General features: G+C 39.4%; 1 protein-coding gene across 1 annotated transcript in view; it reads right to left on the minus strand.

Moving 5' to 3' along the window:
- Positions 1–14,053: 14,053 nt before the first annotated feature.
- Positions 14,054–20,802, minus strand: part of LOC112993636 (uncharacterized) — a 57,985-nt gene continuing 51,236 nt past the window's right edge. Inside the window, exons 41-49 of the mRNA XM_064513156.1 lie at positions 20,189–20,366; positions 19,369–19,473; positions 19,132–19,166; positions 18,633–18,755; positions 18,421–18,519; positions 17,521–17,646; positions 16,639–16,696; positions 15,955–16,060; positions 14,054–15,373 (exon numbers count right to left, since the gene is read on the minus strand). Of these exons, the coding sequence (XP_064369226.1) occupies positions 15,130–15,373; positions 15,955–16,060; positions 16,639–16,696; positions 17,521–17,646; positions 18,421–18,519; positions 18,633–18,755; positions 19,132–19,166; positions 19,369–19,473; positions 20,189–20,366 (1,074 nt within the window). The 3' untranslated portion in view covers positions 14,054–15,129. The remainder of the gene's footprint in view (positions 15,374–15,954; positions 16,061–16,638; positions 16,697–17,520; positions 17,647–18,420; positions 18,520–18,632; positions 18,756–19,131; positions 19,167–19,368; positions 19,474–20,188; positions 20,367–20,802) is intronic.

Genomic DNA, 20,802 nt, shown 5'->3' on the forward strand with positions numbered 1-20,802 from the left:
CCAGCAGCTGTGTTTTGTAGCTCAAGGAACTACTCCAAAACTGGTAACTCTCCTCTTTTGATAACATGTAAGTCATGAGTAAGTATGCAAAGTAGCTCATTTAAATGGTGTCACATACAGAATTGCATGAAACTTTCCTTCATAATGAAAAAATGAGGATATGTATCTTTTCATTAGATGTTTCTTAGGGTGTCCCATATCCATACTATCGTATGATGGTGTAGTTCATTTTATATGTTGAACATAAGATTTAAATTCATGTCCCCAGTGCTTAGGACCAATATGAAGTGTTCTAAACAACGTACAAAGCTCTCTCAAAACATCTGTTGATAAGGTAGATAAAACAGTTGAACTGAGTTTCAAACGACTTGCAACTAACTGGAAGTATTTAGCAAACAAAAGCGGGGTACTTATGCCTGTGTATGGAGGTGGACAAGATGCAATTTACAGTTAGCATCTTGATGTATCTTGCAAAAAATGGTATTCCTAGAAAAGATAACAAAATAAATTGGCTCTAATTTAGGATCAAAGTACTGTTGTGAATCTTCACAGGAGTTTGCTGGGGGCTATAATCTCCTATGGAAGGAGACCTATGTGGTCTCCTATAGGAGACTCCTGCTGAGAGTCAGGAGTCCTTGGATTTATTTTCAGCTTCATGATTCTCTTGCAGAATGCCATTGGCAAAATTACTTCATGTGTTTTATTTCCCATCTGTATTTGGTCTGTCCAATATAATTTGATTATAGATGCCTCAAGAAGGAGCTAACAAATTCTACGTTCACGTGCTGTGACAAGTATCGTAGGAACTTACTAATGGTTGGAGTCCTGGTTGCTACTGGAATAAAAATACTAATTATTAACAATTGCTAATTAAAAATACTTACTCCTTTTTCCAGCTTTTGGTATGGAGAAAATATGACTGGGCTCTTCTATCTGCAATGACTCTGTTGCATCTTGGCACTAGGAGCAAATTAAAATATCTTTATCTTTTTCCTTTGCTCCAATTTGAGCAAAGGAACCAGCCCTTTCTGGCTCCACTTGTGGAAGCAGTGTTCCACCTCCCCGTTGGACTATATTGAGTGACCCTCAGATGAAGCCAAATGTCTGCCCTGCTGTGTCCTTCCATACTTGGAAGCGTATGCAATGTATCACCTTAATCTTTTGTGCTTCATAGGTCCATATCACACGAGACCTGTGCTTGATACAGTGGTTCCAAGTCACCTCAAAATAAAATTTTAATATCTGATTTCAAAATAATATTTAATTTTTTAAGCCACAAACTTTGCCAACTCAAGGACATGCTAGGTGCATTCTATACATTCAAGTTAACATGAATTCTTTTCTGCTCCTTTTTAAGTAAAGAAGGAGTTTTACTACTGCATTCAGTTTGAACACAATCATGGCAACTGTCAGGTAATCTTTTGGGATGCTGGTATGTCATGAAGTGTATTGTTAGATTATCAGACGCACCTCAGGTGCAAAGACTATACTGTTTTTAACCATTAACCACTGAGCATGCTTTATACACGCTCCGGAGAATCCAGTGGGTTTTTCCATTTTGAGCTACTTTGCTCCTAACAGAAGCAATACCCTGTAGATATCAAGATCAAAGACAAGTACAAGTAGGGCTTTGGGAAAGAGTTTCCAGTCTGACCACTCATAAAATAACTGAATAAGCTCATTCTGTATATCAGAGATATTAATGCACCTGAGAAGACTTCTGACTCTAGAATTATTTGCTAGGATATTTGTGGCTCAAAACCATATAAAAGTTGTGAACGGAGCAAAATATTTGGTGTGTTATATTTTGAAACCAAGGAGAGTAGAAGAGAATGTCAGGAAACTCCCATGATTGTTCTTTTCAACGTAACTGCTAATCAGTCACTATTTTAGCTAATATTTGCTCAAAACAGAAAGGAATGTAAGTGCATTTATGCATGTAATTCAGTCAATTTTACACTAAAACTTATTAATCAAATCATTTTCCTAAGTCCTTTTGTTCAATGGTCTTTGGTATTAATATGGCAAAGTCGTTCCTGTGGGTTTAGAGGCAGGAATGTTTTCTGAATTGATTTAGCAAAGAACACTTTGGGAGAAGAACTGTCTACAGATACTTTTTTCATGGTCCAGAGATCCAGAAAATGAAAGGGATGATAAAAATGTATGCAAATTAATAGTTTTCTTAAGATGCTAATTTGTTAAAATGTAATAATTCACACTTCTATTTGTAGTGATTAGCCTTAGATTAAATTCTTACCAAACTGCGAAGAATAGAGGATATCTATGTAGAATATTATCCAATTCCCACTGAAATCAGTGAAGAGACTTCTGTGGAAGGTGATACAAATTTTATTAATCCTTTAACAATGTATACCTGGATAACAATTATATCCTTCCATACTGGCTTACTAAGCGGGCTAAACTCTTCCTATTCCCAGGCAATGTATCATGCAGAGTCCTGGAAGCTGAATGAGTGGGTATCCACTGATATTAATTATTGTCTTGAACCACCAGCTATATTTTAACTAGAACAAGACTGACTCTAATTTTGATTTGTTTCCTGAATGTTCCTGAATTAAACTACATTTTCCACGATAAGACCCTGTTTCCAATTCCTTTTGACTTCGTCAAGCATTCTGTCATTTAGCTGACATTCTACGGACTTCTGATCCACTTGAGTCAATTATTTTTTGGAAGGGGAAGAGGGAAATACTTCAACTGGAATGATCCAGCTGTTCAGAATGAGGCAAAAGAATAAATAGTTTGATTCATTGTTTAACATGTCAACATGTTGCAGCATAGGGGAATTTGGGGGGATTTTCCTTCTGTTCAGAAAGGATATCTTGACAGTTACACTTGCAAAGCAAAATACTGGTTCACTAGGAAACACTGGAATTCAAGTTGTTCATGTAGCTTCTGGTATTGTCCTAGGGTTTTTTGAGCTCAAAGAGATCCTGGATTTTTCTATTGTGTGTTAAAGCATTTAATGGATGCCAACTCAAACTTTCAACCTCTCTGTAATTCAGTGTGGGTTTTAAAAAAAAATCTAGATAGTGGGAAGCAGAATGAAACCTTTCTGGTAAATTATCTGTCTGCTTTGTTAATGTGTTGGGATTTTTTTCCCTGATGCTAATGTAAGATAAAGATATCAGATAAGTGGTTGCTAGTTTTACTTACCATGAGTGGGACTTTCATTCTGTTCATTTAGCTTAAGGAGGACCACAGCACATCAGAAAAGATGCCTATCTAAGCCAATACTCTATTGGTGCTAGTGGCCAACGGTGGATGCCAAGGGAACTGCTGAGCAAGCACAAAGTGGTAATTCCCAACATTACCCTTCCAGATTCCACAAATGTGTGGCTCAGGGAATCCCGATGTGGTGCCTTTGGGTTGGCTGTCTCTAGGGCTTTCTGTTGTTGTTATTATTTTTAATTTAAAAGGACATACGGATCATGGTTACAGTCAACATAGGAGAAGCAAACTTAAAATCTGAGTTAGAAGTCCTTATAAACTGACCAATTTCATCTCTTTATGACTTTCTGCGGCAGTTCAGCTATTGCCAGCAGATAAGCCTCCTCTTTACTGCTCCTTTTCTTATCTCCCTTTGCTGTTGCTGCTGCCATCAGCACTGGACCATGAGGGTGGCAGCTTCATCTTATAGAAGCCAAGGGAAGAAAGAAAGTAGAGCGCTGCGTGGGGGAGAGAAGAGGAAGAGAGTGAGATTTGGGGATCGTGAAAGTAGAATACCTAGGAAGAATAAGTGAGGAAACAGAATGCAGAGGGGTGCTGGAGGAAAACGGGTGCGTATGGATGAATGAGAAGCTGAGAATGAGTGTGAGGTAGCAAGTCAGAAAATGAATGGAACAATACAGCTATTTGTACCTCCTGATCCTGGAGGTCAACTAAGTGAAACTCTACTAAAGACACTGGCTGGCCATTGTGACTGAAAGAGTTAAGCATCTTTTTGTAAATAATTCCTTTCAATACTGTTCTGGGCAAGCCATGGAGAGGACGTCATGCTACTGAATTTTATTTGTCTTAGAGGTGGTGTGCGGACATCCTTGTAGCTTAGAGTCTCCTTTAAATGACATTGCTTGCTGGAGTTTAAGAAAAGGTTCTGTCCCTAGTCAGCTTTGATCCCCTCCTCTTTGATGACAACTGTCCATTGCACAAACGCTGTAACTAGTATCCCAGAATTAGCAGAGCAGGGGCCGTACTACTACAGAAAGAACTAGCAAAATTGCAGTTCCAGGTAGTTCTCTCTTCCTTTTAAGCTTTATAAATAGCATATGTAACCTTAGATGCCTATTACTGTTCTCCCTCTCCTCTCTTCCGTATCTTTATATTACCTTTTATCGCTAAGAATTCTCATGTTTAATGTTTGTATAACACAGCAGGCCCTAATCCTATGCTATTCTACTACCATGGCATAATAAATATTTGGATAATAATACTGGGACAATGCAGAGATGAAAGCAAAATTAAACTCTAATCTAGTTCAGCAGAGCATGTATGTATGTGTTTAAAAAAAAAAGATGATTCAGAGCATAGTTTACTATAGCTCCTAGCACAGGGAAGTCCTGCTCTGTGTGAGTAGGATTCTTAGCTGTTAGAGTAATGAAAACACCAAAAAAAGTTTTAGATGCCTATGTGCCTAAACAAACTTTGTCAAAAAGCACACAAAATGGAATTGGGCATGAAGTGCAATCTGACTACAGACCAAAGTAATCCCATCTGTTTTAGCATGGCTATTGGCAAGTTCACAGTTTAACAAATTCTTAAGAACTTTGCTGAGCACCTATGAGCTGAGAGGAAATATCTGAGACAAAAAAACAAAACCCCACACTCCCAAAATGAGACTGTTCTTAATGGGAATCAGAAAACAAGCAAAAAAAAAAATGCACAAGGGAAGTAAGAAAAAAAAATAACAGGGAGGGAGAGAAAAAGTAGGCTCATTTTTCTCACTACTCATTCCCTCCTATAAAGGAATGTTACTCAAGCTGTTGCATGAATTTTTATGGAAATCTTTCAAGGAAAACTCTAGACTCGGAACTCCTAGTCCTTGTCTTGTGCTTCTGTACCCTTCATGTGGTTTCTGAACTACCCCCATTACTTGCATTGTGATCACTTCATCAGAGAGCACGTTTTTGATGAGGATTTACGTTAGCTGCCAGTGATTACTTTACAAGGCTCTGATCTATCAGCGTGGGCATTGCGCTGGGGCAGAGCCAACACCACGCCTCAAGGACATTTCTAGGCACAAGGCTGAAGGCGATACAACTCATCCACAATGGCAGTCTCTGTCTGACTGTTTGCTCTGGATGGATTCGGTTTGTGTGACGCCTGTTAAATATCTAAGCCTTTGTGAAAATGAATAGGAGATTTATTAGTGGGGATAAAATGACGACTACTCTCAACCTTTGCAGAACTCAAGGGCAAAGCAGTTTTTCCTGTTAGGATGAGGACTTTGTCCACTACTAACACCTAATGATGTCACAAGCATGGGTGGAGGATCCTGAAACAGGCTACTGAGAAACCAGATTCAGTAAAATAAGCAACCATCCCCTTCATACCCAACCACCACAATGTTAATGCCAGCGGGACCAAATTCCTCCACTGGGAACAGGCCCTCAAGAGGCCAGGAGCCTTGCTAGGATGTGCTTACAGATAAAATGGTGGCTGCTTTTGCTTAGAATTTGTCTAAATGAGTTGTTGCATATATATGTCTTACTTGCAATGTAGAGACATGTAAAACTACAGTACAACTGCAATTAATAGAAAGAAAAAAGCCTTGCACTAGTACAGCTAGTGGGAGTGAGTCCTGCAAGTCCCTTTAACATCTAGCAACACAAATATATTACAGAACTGCAGTAGTACTGCTGCTTATTTAGAGTGTCTGTAGTGGTATAAACATATGTGGAGGAAGCAAGCCTTTAAACCTATTGCTAAAGTAGTGCAGAACTCTTCTGCAAGTGTCAATGATGCAAGTGTTTTCCCAAAGCTGACTGGGGGCCAAATTCTGTCCTGACCGCACAAATCCAGTCCTCCTGGCTTCAGCTGAATGGGCTAGGAGAGTAGGATTTGGCTGGATTTCATCCATTTCCTCAGGTAGACAAGTCTTAAGAAATAACTCTGAAGGCAAAATAATTAGTCACCTTTTTTTGAAGCTGACTGAAGGCTTTGTCTGCCAAAAAGCTTGCCTAATTTTTCTAATTATACCAGCTGAGCCAATAAAACATATTATCTCTACCTAGAAACCTTATGCTGCCTATGACCTTCAGCTGAGGCAGATAAGACTAGATAGATTTCAGAGAAGTAATGGTAAAAGTAGCTCTAGATTGATTACTGAAAATAAGGGGGGGGGCTGATAGAGCAGACTTGGATAACAAATCTACATTTTCTCTGTAGATCCTTTCACCTTTGGGGAGTTCCTTGTGTATATTAACCACAGAAAGTATTCTTAACATGAAAGTTTATATATATTGATGCAGATTACCTAATACAGCTGAAATATCTGAGTTGCATCTTAGATTACACAGAACTTTGAGGCAGAGAGGAACAAAATAATCTGTTGCCTCAAGCAAAATACTTGACTTTCTTTCATATTGTACAAAAATTAAGCTTGATGGGACAGAACAATGGTCTTCTATGCAAGTGCTGGTAGGTGAACAAAGCAAATGCATAGCTGTGAAACTTCATATATGGGTCTGAAAGCAGCTGGCTATATTTCCTGAACACTCATAACATGGTTTCAGCATCTTTGGAAAAGTGAAAGCTTGCGAGTTTTATTTAAAATATAAACACCCATTATTATTTAAAAAAATTAATTTAATTTTTTTTTTACCAAACATATACATGTCAGTTGACACAATCAAACAGCTGGCAGCCCCTCTCACGTGACAAGAAATACAATACAACCATCAGCACAAATATGCATAAAGCTGAATGACAGAACGGACACTAAGAATGAAATGGAGAATAAGTAATAAGGAAGAAATGGCCCTAAGAAATATAAGTGAGGACAGAACTGGTGTGTTAGTAAGACAGCAAATTGCCTGCGGAAAGAAAGAGATGGGGAAAAAAGGAAGCACCTTCAAGGAGCAGCTGGGGGTATTTTCCGCCTTCCTCTCTTCTCCTCCTTGAATCCTGCAGGTAACTAGAATCCTACCTTGCTGCTGTGGGTTAGCCTGCATGCTGTCGAGGCCTTGTGGGGCAGAAAGCCGTGACGTTGGTCATCGCTCAAGGGCCCATCTACAAGGAAAAGCACAGAGATTCAGGACAAGGCTAGAGGCAACGCACGTGGGCAGGGGCTGCGGCTGCGAGGCAACACTGCCCACGTGGGGGCAAACCTCCAGGTAATGCCTCAGAAAAAATGGTGCACGAAAGAAGCTGCTTCAGCTTTGCAGGAAGGGTGGGAATTAAACCTGCAGCCTTGGCTTGCCCATTCCTGCAAGAGGGGATTAAAAGGGGTAGAAAAGAGGGGGAAATAGAAAAGGAAAAAAAAAAGAAAGGGGAAAGAATGGGGAAAAAAGTGAAAAAATGGGAAAGGGAAAAAAGGGGAAAGGAAAAGGAAAAAAGGGGAAAGGAAAAGAAGAAGAAAAAGGCAAAAAAGGGAAAAAAAAGGAAGGAAACCCAACAAACCCTGAACATCCACTTGATCTGGCATCACTGAGGGCTGTGGAGCAGGGGGCCTCAGCTGCCCCTCGGCAGCAGCTGGTGGTGGCGGGAGGGGATGAAGTAGTGCGAAACCACATTGCAGGACCTGCCCCCCTCCCCCCCCCCCAGAAAAAAAGGTGGGGGGAGAGGGGGAAAAAAAGCCTCCAGGTTGTTTATTTTCATTTTAGGTCAGCAGAATGCATATAAAGAAGAGCTGCCCTGTGGTCTCAGCAAGCTCAAAATGGCTGCCTGCCCCAGGGCTGCTGTGCTTCCTCGGGGCATGCGGGGCGGGGCGGGGCGGGGCGGGGCGGGGCGGGGCAGGTGCAGAGTGCAGCGTGCAGCCCAGCCCCTCACAGGTGTGCCGCCATTTTGCTGCAGTGTCCTGTCGGGCTGTTCACAACGGCGGTGGCTGTGCTTTGAGGTGAAAGTCTCTCCAAAGACAGTGGATGGTAGTTTTCTTCCCTCCCTCACTATATATATATATTTATATATATATATATATATAAAAAATAAATATACGTATATAGTAAGTGAACCTACTGTGGCACTTTCAAATATTTGAACTCCATCCCATCCTGTTTATTTGCAGCCATTGTAAAAATAGCCACTGAAGGGCGGTGAGAGGCTCAGCGAGGCTGGGTTCTTTGCTGTTCAGTGGCACTGGTGACTAAACTGTGTGTGAGAAATTGTCTTTAGCATTATACTAATTCTGTCTTTGATGTAAACTTTAAAAAACACAGACCCCAGGCTGAAGCAATTTGCTCCCAGGAGGCTTTTTTTTTTTTATCGGCAGTGTCCAAATCCTTAGCTTGCCAAGGTCATTGGATCAGCTTAACCTTAAACTGCTTGAAATGAATTGGCAACTTGAAAAACTGGATTTGTCTGTTAAAAGATGGTTATTTCTTTTTTGTGGCTGCTGTAAATGTAAGAAAGTGCGTAATCCTAATGTGCGTTCTGTTTAATTCCAGGTGAGCACTGCAAAGGGGACGAACAGAAGAGACCATGTGGTCTTTTAATCAGCTGAAGTCCTCCTTGTGGCAGGTAAGTCCCCTTAGGGCTGTTGTATCACAGGAGGACTTGGAGGAGTTTCAGCGTATGCAAGGTTTTGGCTCAGGCTTTGCGCAAATTAATAAATAAATGTTATCCCTGTGAAACGTGCCATAGGCAGAGTGCATTTAACATGAAAAGGCAAACCATAAGATCGTGTATTCCCATGAGGCACACTTTTTTATGATGTTCCCTCTGCTCCCTGGCTTCTCTGGTGGCTCTCCAAGGGATCTCACAGAGCAAAAGTCTCCTCTCTTTTCCAGGGTGTGATTCAGCGGGGACAGTGCTGATTTCATTGTAGCTGCTCCACTTCTACACTGATAGAAGTGAGGCCTTGGTCTCTCTCCTCCGGGAGTTCCTCTTTTTCTCTCCAGCTCACTGCTGCTAGCATGAAGATGGTGATGCAAAGGTGGGTAAGAGGCTACCCTTGGTTTATGTAAAAAGCCAGATTTTGTGATTTCTCTGCTAAATGCTTCTATTCTGTTGGGAAGCTTGCTTCAGTGATGTCTTTTCTTCAGTACCTCCAGCTTGCTGGATTGAAGCAAAATTGTAAGTTTCTCTGTTACTTCTGGTTAGCAAGTGCTCTGAATTAGCATGCTGTGTAGGAAGCTTCTGGTTCCTGCTGCCCAGCTAACCGTTTCAGACTGAAGGTAAAAGATAAATGGGAAGTAGGATTGTAGAAGAATTAATCCTATATATCCCTTTGCTGATCTTTCTATATATATGTGTATACGCTTGTGCACACATGTGCGCACACACACACACAAATATATATGTATATGTGTGTGTATATATATATATACACATAACATAATAGAATATAAATTTGCGGTGACTGACAAACTTTTTTCTTTGCTTTTAAAAAGCCAGAAGTACATTTGAAATCTGAGAATGATTTATGTTGACCTCTGATGCAATCTCAACTGACATTGAAAGACTGTGTATTGGAATATTAGTCATTAAAACCCTGTGTAGGATTACTTGGGGATAGATTATATTGACCTCAAAGCTTCCTTGCTAAAGACAAAGGTTTTTTACATGTTTTGGTCAGATCAAGCAGACTGTGACAAATTCTCCACTATGAATGCTATGTAACTGCACCTTGCCACAAGGTATTCAGTACTCTCTCACATATCTTCAGTCAACACAAATTCTATGCAATTATAATGTTCATTTCCTGTAAAATAATAGATAGATGAATAAGGGACCTGGATTTCCATTACAACGAAGTCATAAAGCATTAAAGCATTAACAACTGAACAAGTGATAGAATTGCATCAGGTAAAATCAGCTCACTCTGGAGAATACTAGTTAGCAACCACCAACTCATAGGAACTGGAAAGTCAGTTCTGCTATAGTAAGAGGTCATGCCATGTCCCTGATGGCGTTTATTACACCTTTTCTGCAGATTTCATATTGTCTGCTATCCTATTTTATATGCCAGTTCTCATATTTTGTCTGTGTTGCGGTTGGCAGTCATGTGACTCAGCAGGTGTGACATGAAACCATGTGGAAAAGCTCAGCTTTGGCCCCAAACCTCCCTAAAGTTCAGCAAAGTGGAACTGGGAGGTTTCTACTGGCTGCTTGCTGAGACAGGAAACAGCTCCAGCGTCCACATCTGATATCCTCCAAAATTTAGATCAGTTCCAAGTTTGCTTTGGAATCAGGTTCACCTCAAATATTTCTGGCATTTATTTTTTTGAAATCAGTGAAAATGAAAAACAACCATTGGGATATGCTCACAGTTAAACTGGTGCAAGTAGTGAAGCAATAGTTTCAGGCTTCACTGCTAGACTCATTTAGCTGACCAGGGCATTTTGTGAGACTTAGTGTACGAGATATGTATAGCCTGCTCATGACAAATGCATCGTTGTTTAGTGGCTTCATTTTTGACTGCCTGGACTGCTCTTGCTTTATTAAAGCCGGGGGGCGGGGGGGAAAGGGGGCAAAGGTGAGATTTTATTTGCATATATGGCTGTAACAGCAGAAGATGAGTAAGCTGACAGGGTAAGTTCCCTTTTTTAAGATTTTAACCATGTGAATAATAGTAACAACAGTCACTGTAACAGTGCAAGCATTTGATGTTTGCTTATAACTAAACTGTAGTTATAAATGAGAGTTATGATGAATGCCGAAAGAAATCTGAGAGTCAGGAAGGTATTTTTTGAAATTGAGAGTAAAAAGCAAAAACAAGTCTCGCAATCATGAATACTGCATTTGCAAAAATGCACTTTCCTTGTGCATTTAGAATTGTTTTATTACTTGTAAATGTTATAATAGAACTGCTATCCTATTCTCTTCTATTATATCTGAAAAAACTCAGTTTTAATTCATCTAGTTGCAACAGAACTACTCTTCTTTTGCAATGGCAGAACAAAATCTCCTGGAGGGGATGAGCACTCCCTGCTTCCAGTTGGGTTTTGCTATTATTAAGTGTGGCTGCCATTCTCAATTTGTCTTTTATCAGCCCTGCTCCCTGAGTCAGTTAAAATCACATGAGATAGACTAAAATGAAATCAGAGAATAGGCCAAATTGTGCCATGAACTCTTACCATAGCTGTTTTCAGAATGCGATATGGCTTAAAAGCAGGCTGTCATATGCTTAAAGAGTCAAATTAATTACCCACGGTGGACTCCTATGTAGTAAATCTGAATAGGCTCAGAATTTCAGGTAATGACCCAGGTTATATTTTTTATGTTACTCATAGTTTCAAGAAGGAGTTGAAAATTCATTCTTAGTGATCAGTGGTTTACACTGCTGAGTTTTAGAATGCTGTGTAGAAAAGGAAAAAAATAAAATAAACTGGTCATCCAATAGTTACGCTATGTAACAAAAGTCCTGAGTGGAGAGAAAGTGTGTGAATGCCCAAGGAAGGACCTTTACAGCCAGTATTGAAATTAGAACCAAAACCTTTGAATGCATATTGTACAGCTAGAATAAGTTGTGGGCTAAGTGAATGGTTTCTCTACTGTGATTTATTTGTGTTCCAAAAATATTCAGATTGGAAAAAAAAATTAAGCATTACTGATAGCTTATGGGACATATCAGGTTCTGTCTTGGATATATGAACAAGTCTCTCTATGTTATTTAGACCAGATGTATTTAGATTCAAGAGTTAATTAAGGGCAAAATTTATGCCAATGATTTGAAACTAAAGCAATGGTTATAATATGGCTCACATCAAGCTCTGTGAAAGAAAACTTTCTGAAATAAACATTTTCAGATATGCTTGTAAACTGTGAGCTTAGAGCCCTCTAGTGTTAACGCTGGTGTAATGTACATTAATTGTCTACACCAATAAAGTGTGACCTGCACGATATTCTGACCTCTGTCAATAAAGGGCTACTAAGCCAATCCCCTTTTTCCACTTTATTTTTTTATTGTCTTTAATACTTATCCATAGTTTAGAAAAATAGTAAATTTCATTTATGAGAGATGTAGCTGATCTCATTCATCACAGTTTTTAGGAAAGAGTCATTGATTTCCTTTGAAGCTAATTCCCAATTTGTGTCAGCAATAACTCAGAGCAAAGTTAGTTCCTATGTAAAGGAAAATAACTAGGGCAACCTGTAAGGCCAGTCTATGCCAACCACTGCTGCTCTTTATTTTTCACCAACTTCTTGTTATGTTTCCTGCTACTCAGAGAGCACCTGCAAGTCCTTCCGCTTGCTCTCCCATACCTAAAACACATTGTGTCCCCTGTTCTTGTCCTCCTTAGCTGAGGGTTCCCATTTGCTCCTTGCCAGCACTGGTGCTGTGTGTGTGAGACGGTTCCTGGTAGCCCTGAGGCAGGGTCTCCAGTGTGTCCTCCACCACAGGTTCTGCATGCCTTCGCTCCTTGCCGCTGCTTATGGGGGTTCCTTGTTTCCCCATGCCAGGGACAAGGTCTGTCCCCTCCTCTCCTTCTCTTTCTTTCTTTCCTTCCCTCCTTCCTTCTCCCATGTCACACAACCCTAGGCTGGTTTTGCCCCCCTCCCTAAGTCAGGATCACCTCTCGGTCTTCCCATGTGTCAGAAAGTAAGTCTGTCTCATTCGCTTCTTCCTCTGTGTATTAGTTTTTCCTCTGTCAGTAAGATGCCTCAAGCATCTGCTGGCACAGGCTTAATACACACGGAGTTTTCCATGAAGGAGGGGAACTGCTGGAATATTGAGATACAGACTTTGCTTGGGAAAAGAACTGACGTCTTTGAAGCGGCATGTGGAGAATATGTCAGTGGGTTACCTGTTGATAAGGAGCTGTTGTGGACCAGAGAAGTGCATAGTAATTTATTTTCTATTAATAGACATTCTCTCTTCCCTTCTGCAGAATGAGCAGGAGCAAAATTACACCCCAGCCTGCCTGGAAAGGCCAGAGAATCTGTTGCTCACCAAACCGGTCAGTTCAGTATCAGTGCTGTACCAGGAAGCCTGGTGGGTTAGGTGGGAGAGAGGAAAGTGAGCAATAAATCATCTGGGACCTCACTGGGAATCAGAAGAGCCTAAGAACTGGGACAAAAAGATGTTGTGAAAAGCCAGAAAATGGACAGTGAAGTAGCAATGTGGCCAACAGGAAGCTGGGAGGTAGGGCAAATTTTTTCAAGCAGAAAGTTTGTGGTTACCAGTGGTCCTTAAGGAGAACTTGGTGCTCCTCTCTGAATGAAGGGGTCTATGGGGTGACATAGTTCCGTGAAAGCAACATGGGTGAGAAAAACAGCCTAAGCAGGATATGTGCAGAAACCTACATGCTTACCCCATTACTCCCTCTACTGGGTTGTCTGAACTGTAGGCTAGGAAAAACTCATCATTAATTTTTTTCTGTTCCCTCTATTGATCCTAGACCGGTCATTTGTAAACTATGTAACATGCTACTTGGCATCATAGAGTTTACAGGCAGTTGTGTAGTAGCTGGTTGAAAGCATAATGTGGCTAAAGCAGCATGGTAACTTGTCAAAACTTGTAAGTTTACAATAGTGCCATTGAAGATTTGTTTGAGATTTGTGTATGTTTCAGTAGGCATTAAGATATGAGACTGACTGGTTTGGAGTACTTTGGATAGTGTCTGTCAATTGAGTAAAGAACTTCCAGTTACAAAATAAGTACAGACTCAGAAATATGCTGGTGTACTGAAGACCCTCTAGTCAACAGCATCTGAAGTGATGTGTTTGGAACACCTTCAGAATTTGCTTTTGAGTGCCTTCCATTCAAAGCACTGAAGAGCATTAAAGCTCTGTAGAGAGTTAGGTACCACAGTGTAGACTGATGTTTTAACTGGAGCTATTGAGGAATGGCTACAGTAGCATGGGAAGCAAATGTTTTATAGGGCCAGCAACTCTCTTGTAAGGGATTCAGTGAAAAGACAGAGGATAGAAATGCTGTAAAATGCTTAAAATTTATTAATCATCATTTCTTTTTTTCATAAGGAACAAAATAAACAATATTCCAAAACAAAATGGAAGAAGAAAATATACCACAACCAGATAACATCACTAAGACTAAGAAATGGGGTAACAAATTCTGAAGGAAATGGCCCAATAAATCAAATTTCCAAAAATAAAATAAATAGCAATGGTACAACTTTTTAAAACAAATCTCAGCTTCCTAGGAAAGAATTTACATATAATATTATTATTATTATTTTGTTTACAAAAATCCTTCATATGCCCCGTTGGCAAAAAATATATATATATACTTCTTCTGTAAACAGTTAACCACAAACAAAAAAAATTCCAAATTTTCCTATAGTTACTATGCTGATGGTATTATGTAAACAAAGAGTAGTGTGCAGCAGCTTTTCATGATAGGATCTTTCTTCCTGCCTGCCTGCCTGCCCTCTTTCCTTTTCTCACAAGAATATATAGGGAAAATGCCCATCATAAATTGCTCATAATATTGAAGTTTACAGTTTTGAGAAGGTGCAGCTTTCTATACAATCTATGTTTTCCTTAAAGCAAAAAGAAAAAGAAGCTGAGAGGTTTTCTTTGTTTCTTTTCTTTTCTGGACTTTAGCTTTTGATCTGTCTCAATGAAATGGAATGAAAATGTTCTAAAAATGGTCAGTCTATGTTAGTGGAAAGATAAGTTATTTTCAAGTTGGTACAGAATGCAATGGCTAGCAAAACTTAATTTCCTACACAGTAATGTTTATTTTATGCCTATCTAGTCTATATCATGCCAGTAGGGGAAAGCTTCAAGTCAGGAAGGACTGCAAACAAACAGCAAATGTCAAAATGACTTTATGCTGTACCTCTCAAGGTGTAAAAGAAAAGCTACACAAAGCAATGAGAGATGCAGTGGAATGAAAACTGAAATAATATAGGAGCCAGGCAGAAGATATCATCTGTTCATCCAAAATTTTAGCTGCTTTTGACACTTCCGTATTTTTTGAAAGGTTTATTTTAGTCTATGTTCAACTCTTCCTTGTTTGGCTTCTTCTCACTAGTTGTCATTTTAGACCTTCCCTTTCTCTGGCAAAGCCTTTGCCTCCTTCACTGATAGTTTGGCGTCGTTGGTAGGACTGTCAGTGCTTTGAAGAATGCACTCCATGCCCACACAGTTGCATTGCTCCACGTAGGTGTATGAGTAATTAAGATGGCTTCCATCACTGCATGTCAGGATCACTGGCCTTTGGCTGGTCTTGGTTTCCTGACAGCACATGCACTTATGTTCCATCATGTTCGTCTCTAGAGAATATCTGATTGCAAGACCAACACAAGAGAAAGATTCAGAAATGATGTTGTGAGAAATACCACTGCCACTCTCATCCATTACTAGGCAAAACCAAAAGTTGTGTGTTTGCATGGGGGGCAATTGCTTGATATTACCATTCTGAGAGTATTGTGCTGAAACAGAAGTAAGTTGCTACTCACTGTAAAAATGGATTAATCTAGCTCGACATTTCTAGCTCTACATTAGACACAGAAAATGTAAATGAATTACTTCAGATCACATATCAAGCCAGTCCAAAAACAGAGACAGATAACCTCACTTTTACATGGGCTAGTAACTTAGGTCTATTCATTGTGGCATTGATCTATCTGTTAAAACCTGGTTAGTTTGGAGTAATTAACCTCATATAATATCATGTCTGTTAAAAGTTCATGTTGTCTGTTGTGCTACAACAGACCTGAGCAGTTGATGGCTGAGTGGGTGTTGGACATATTAATAAGGCACTTGCAATTTGCTTTCTGTTACTGGTGTAACGAGTAGAAAATAGGAAAACATAGGTTCCGTTGTATACAAGCAGACTGAGTAACGATCTTTTATACCACTTACCGTGCGTAAGTATTACAGCCGCCTTCACAGTATGTTAGCTCAACAGGCGCAGGAGATACACATCCATCGTACTGGATGACAGCAGTGGTATTGTACTTCTTACAGGCTGAAGTTTCAGCAGACCAAGAGAAAATATGTTAAAATATGTAGACATCTGTACATGATAGAAAGTTCTTAATAGAAAACTGAGATGAATGGAGCTGAAATAGGAAATTAGGTAACAGTGCAGTTCCCTTTTAATTGCTTGTGGCCAAATGATGACTCTTCCTGCTTGTGCTAGCAATGAATGAAAAAAGTTCCCTTTATGCAGCACCAGTGTGCAATGCAGAAATAAAGAGCAGTGCTGTGGCAACTCCTCGATGTGCATCCACCTCCCAGGACTGGTTTCACTTTTTCCTCAAAGAGAATGCATCTACAAAAGGTTGGAGAATATCCACAAAAAGGCTTAACATTTAATGGCAGGGCGTGGGAAAGTTCATCCTATACATTTTTTCAAAGGACTTGAAGTGGGTGCTGGAAATGCTCTATTCCTTAACACCCTGTTTCCTTTCTCACCCCAATGTGAGGCACTGCTCCCAAACTCAGTCTGTTCATCTGCTCTGTCTGTGCGTCTACCATGCAAGATGGACTAATATGTTTAATATGGCATATATTGTGCTTTTACTTAAAATGATCATGACTTACTTTTCAGTGGTTCTGGGCACACTCTGCAGCAGCCATCCTCTGATATCCTGATGTTATCCTTGAGTGTGAAAATAGAATAAGATAACTCAGATTTCATATCTGCATACTAAAGCAGAGACTCTCCCTGCTTTCTAAGTTTCTCTGGTGCCAGAAAATTCTTTGTATTGAGATGGATGGGGGCAGAGCTAAATAGTAAGGTCACATAACTGCTACTTCAGTACAGTATTAGTAAGACTTCTTCACAATCTGACATTAAGTGGGACTGAAATTGCCTGCCTATCATCAGACTTCAGTAGTCAGATTTTAGAAATAAAGCTTGTAGCAGACGTAGGTTATTTTGAGGGAGCAAAGTGCCGATGAAGGATTATGTCAGCAAAGGTAACATAATTAATGAAATGCTCACTTCCCACGTATAAGGGGCTGGTTCTGATCTACCCTGAGCTGTATTAAGTTGAATTATTTTGCTAATTGAAGTAGCTTATTTTCCTTCTCCTTTGCTTTCAATGGATGAATTTTAAAAAAGAATTTGTAAGCTTAAATAATTTAGGAATAAAAATCCAAGTATTTCCTGAGAAGATTCTTGCTCCTAGGTTACCTGACACTTTTGGAAATCCAAAACAGTATGCTGTGGCCTTTTCTCTAGTGGTCGCTCTGTCTTTTTGCATCAGCAATGGCTGATGTGCCATCCATTTTAATCTTGATTTGCCTTTCTGAAGTGAAATTTGATGGGGACCAGATTCAGATAGGATACAATCTGAGTTACACTGCATATAATGCTTCTGCTAGGTATTTTTTTTTTGGACATGGTGATCCCGTTATCACCTGTGCCAAGCCACTGTGATCTTTTCAAACAAACATGGGAACTGGTAGAATAGTACTTACAGGATCACAGTCGTCTGAAATGGAAGGACAGCTTCTTTGTACAATGACTGGAATGAACTGATCATCATATTTTTCACATGTGTAAGATGTACAGTTATTGCCAGGCGGGCTCCAGACTTCTCCAACCTGAAAGTAGTTAAAATTAAATAAAATTGAATAGAAATCTTCTTATGTAAAGACAAAAATCCCAAAATGCAGTTTTTCATTATTGCTCCCTGTTGCAGTGTTGTTATGCTGTATAATGTCCTCGAATCTCAGCTGATAGTTACTTGTCATATTATCATACTGCCTGAAGTCTTTTTCATTAACCAAGTGAAGAGGCTATATTTTTATCTGGATACTCGTATGCTTTTTATAGGAATGGGATAAGTATGTGGACTAATTTGGAAAGAGGAACTTACATTTCGATGGTTTCAACCTGCCCTTTTGTCATCAGAATTTATAGGGTCTGTCCTAATCCCACTCAGATATATGGCAGAATTTCTGCTGGCTTCACTGACCTTCTTCTGTCTTAAAGCTCTCAGCCAACTTGTGGTTGGCTGTTTGGGGCAGAAAACTGCTTCCAGATACACACAAACAAAATTATCCTTTGAACAAAATTGGTGCTCTGTTTTCAGAGCTGAAAGCAAATAAGGGTCCATTACTTTCACCTATGTATTTTCTATTTTGATTCCTGAAAGCCATTGTTCAGTATCACAGTCGCTTCCAGAAGCCTCAGTTAAAACCAGAGTCTCGTAGCTCAAGGTGCTCTTTGAGCCATGTGAGACAGTCCACTCCCTGTCTGAATAAGCATTGCAATCTAACATGAGAAAAGACAGAACAAATAAATGCGATATAGACAAGGAGAGGAAGGAGCAAAGAGGCTAGCAGAGTTCAACAAAACATAACAGGGGTAGTTACTTTGAGCACATGTGTTGTATTGTCTCCCAAGGTCACTATACAAGCCACTGCCTTGCACGTGCCGCAGCACTGGCCAGGTTCCTGTGTATACTGGTAACCCTGTTTTGAAAGAAATGCAGAGGAAATGGCATTGAATCAGGACACCAACTTTAACTCTGACAGTTATTTGAACTGAGCAGGGTAGGAATTACTGACTGCAAAATAGCACTCACTGCTGGGCAATATGTGTCACAGATAACAGGCTCGCACTTGACAAAGGCATGATGAGGGCTTGAGTAAGAGAGTTTAGAGCAGGTGCATTTTTCACAGGGACCGGATGGGATGACAGCTCCAGGCTAGGGGAAAGCAGAAAAAAAGCCATTATTAGTCAGTAAAAGCAAGTTACTTAGTGTACATAGGTCATAGGCAATACCAAACTGAGCTATGTATGGGCTAAACTATGTTTAAATACTGTTTTGATTGTTTTAAGTAACCAGAGTTTCTGTTGTTGGTAACATCGATGCTTTGCATTTTGGAAGGGGAATTCTGTTACTACAGAAAGGAGAGCAGATAATACTCTTCCCTATAGGAAGGGTGTTCATATGCTGGCCTTGATTAAATGATTAATCATGTTTTATCATGCAAAATGTGGTGTATGATAGGAGTCTCAGAAATGTTGCATTGTTAAACTATGTGCAGGTATATTTTTATAGTGAGTTAATGTGTACTTACTGGATAGAAGGTATCGTTGACTGCACAACCAGGTCCTGTTGGTCCAATAAGAAAGGAAGAAAGATAGTGACATGCACATATAAATTTTAAGAAGCAGAAGTATGTGAAAAATTCGCTAGTTTGTTGTCTAGATATGATAACACAGCTAATTTGCGTCTTTCTCCTATATGGCTTTTATGTTCAACAACTTTCTAAAATATAGCTGAGTAACGCATGAAGAAGGTGCACAGTACTTACTGCATTCAGAGGAAGGACAGCATTTTCCAGGCTGTGTTGTTGTAATCATTTCCTGTCCGGCTAAGCATGTGTGTGTGACCTCAGGGCAGTGGCTAGTGTTGCAGTCTGTATAATGTAACAGAAGATAGAAAATAATGAAATCAGAAATTTTAAATGAAGGTGATTTTGTTTTGCACGAGCAAGAACTTCAGAAGTTTTCCCTGGGGGCAGATACGGTGGTGCAGATGAAAATGTAGAGAGGCTAGTCTAATGGCTATCTCAATATATTCGCCAAGCCATTTTTGAAATGAATGAGCTTTTCTGTAAGCTTTGGAAAACAAAGTATTGCCTGAGAAGAATAGAGTCGTGATTGCTGGAAAGAGGAATTTCCAAAGAGAAATTTGAACCAATTGGAAAATCTGATGACTCTCAGAGGTTCAGGAACACTCTTGAGAAATTTTTAAAAGTTTAAGAGATTTTTTAAAGATAAGAAACTTTTGATAATGGTGTTTGTTTCATGGAAAAAGATGATGTTTTGAATACTTTTTGGTTACTGTTTTAGGTGATGGCATTAAAGGTTTTCTTTTTTCCTTCCCAAAGTTAAATTACAGGAAATTTTTAGTTACTTTTCTGTGTCTAATTGTGTAAAATCTATTTGTCTTTAAAGTTGCTCTCTTCAGGCATCTAGTAGATATTCTACAAGAAGGCTCTAGGAAGTGGGATGGGGAAAAAGAGCTTTATGAGATCAATTAAATGTACAAAAACCTGAGAAATTACTGCTTAGGTTCCCCACAATGAATACAGTATATTCATCATGATAAAGAACTCAAACTGTACTTACAGCACTCAGTCCTGCTACAGCATGGATCTTCTGATATCTGTACCTGAACAGGCACATAACCTGGATCATCACAATATACTGGTTGTGTCAAAGGACATTTGTGTCTTATACAATGCACTTCAAGAGTATGTTTGTCACAGACACATTCCTGGCAATCCTTCATCCATTTTTCTCCTGGCTGTATAAAAAAGAAAAAAAAAAGAAGAAAGAAATTATATATGAATTCAAAATAAAATCAATTTTTTTTATAGTTTACTTATTCATGGATATAGTGATACCTGATTACATCAGCTTTTTCATATTTCTAGTATTTCTAGATTTTATAAGAAACCTTTAGACTGAAACTATTTAGGAGAAGATGCTGGAGGTCACTAAAATTTCTGAACATGTCCATGTATCTATCCATGTTTGTTTATTTATGGAGTTAGTATGAGGGGTAGAAAGGGTGTAAAGGAGAAGTGATTGAGCTTTGTATGTATTTTTATATACGAAGTTATATCACATACTCATTTGCACATTAGATTACAGAGAGAAGTTTGTAGAACTTTTGTGCAGTTGAGAACCCAAGAATGCAGCTTGTCAGCATTTTCATCAACAAATAAACTCTGTTACTC

The sequence above is a fragment of the Dromaius novaehollandiae genome, chromosome 5, assembly GCF_036370855.1.
Source record: "Dromaius novaehollandiae isolate bDroNov1 chromosome 5, bDroNov1.hap1, whole genome shotgun sequence".
NCBI lineage: Eukaryota > Metazoa > Chordata > Aves > Casuariiformes > Dromaiidae > Dromaius > Dromaius novaehollandiae.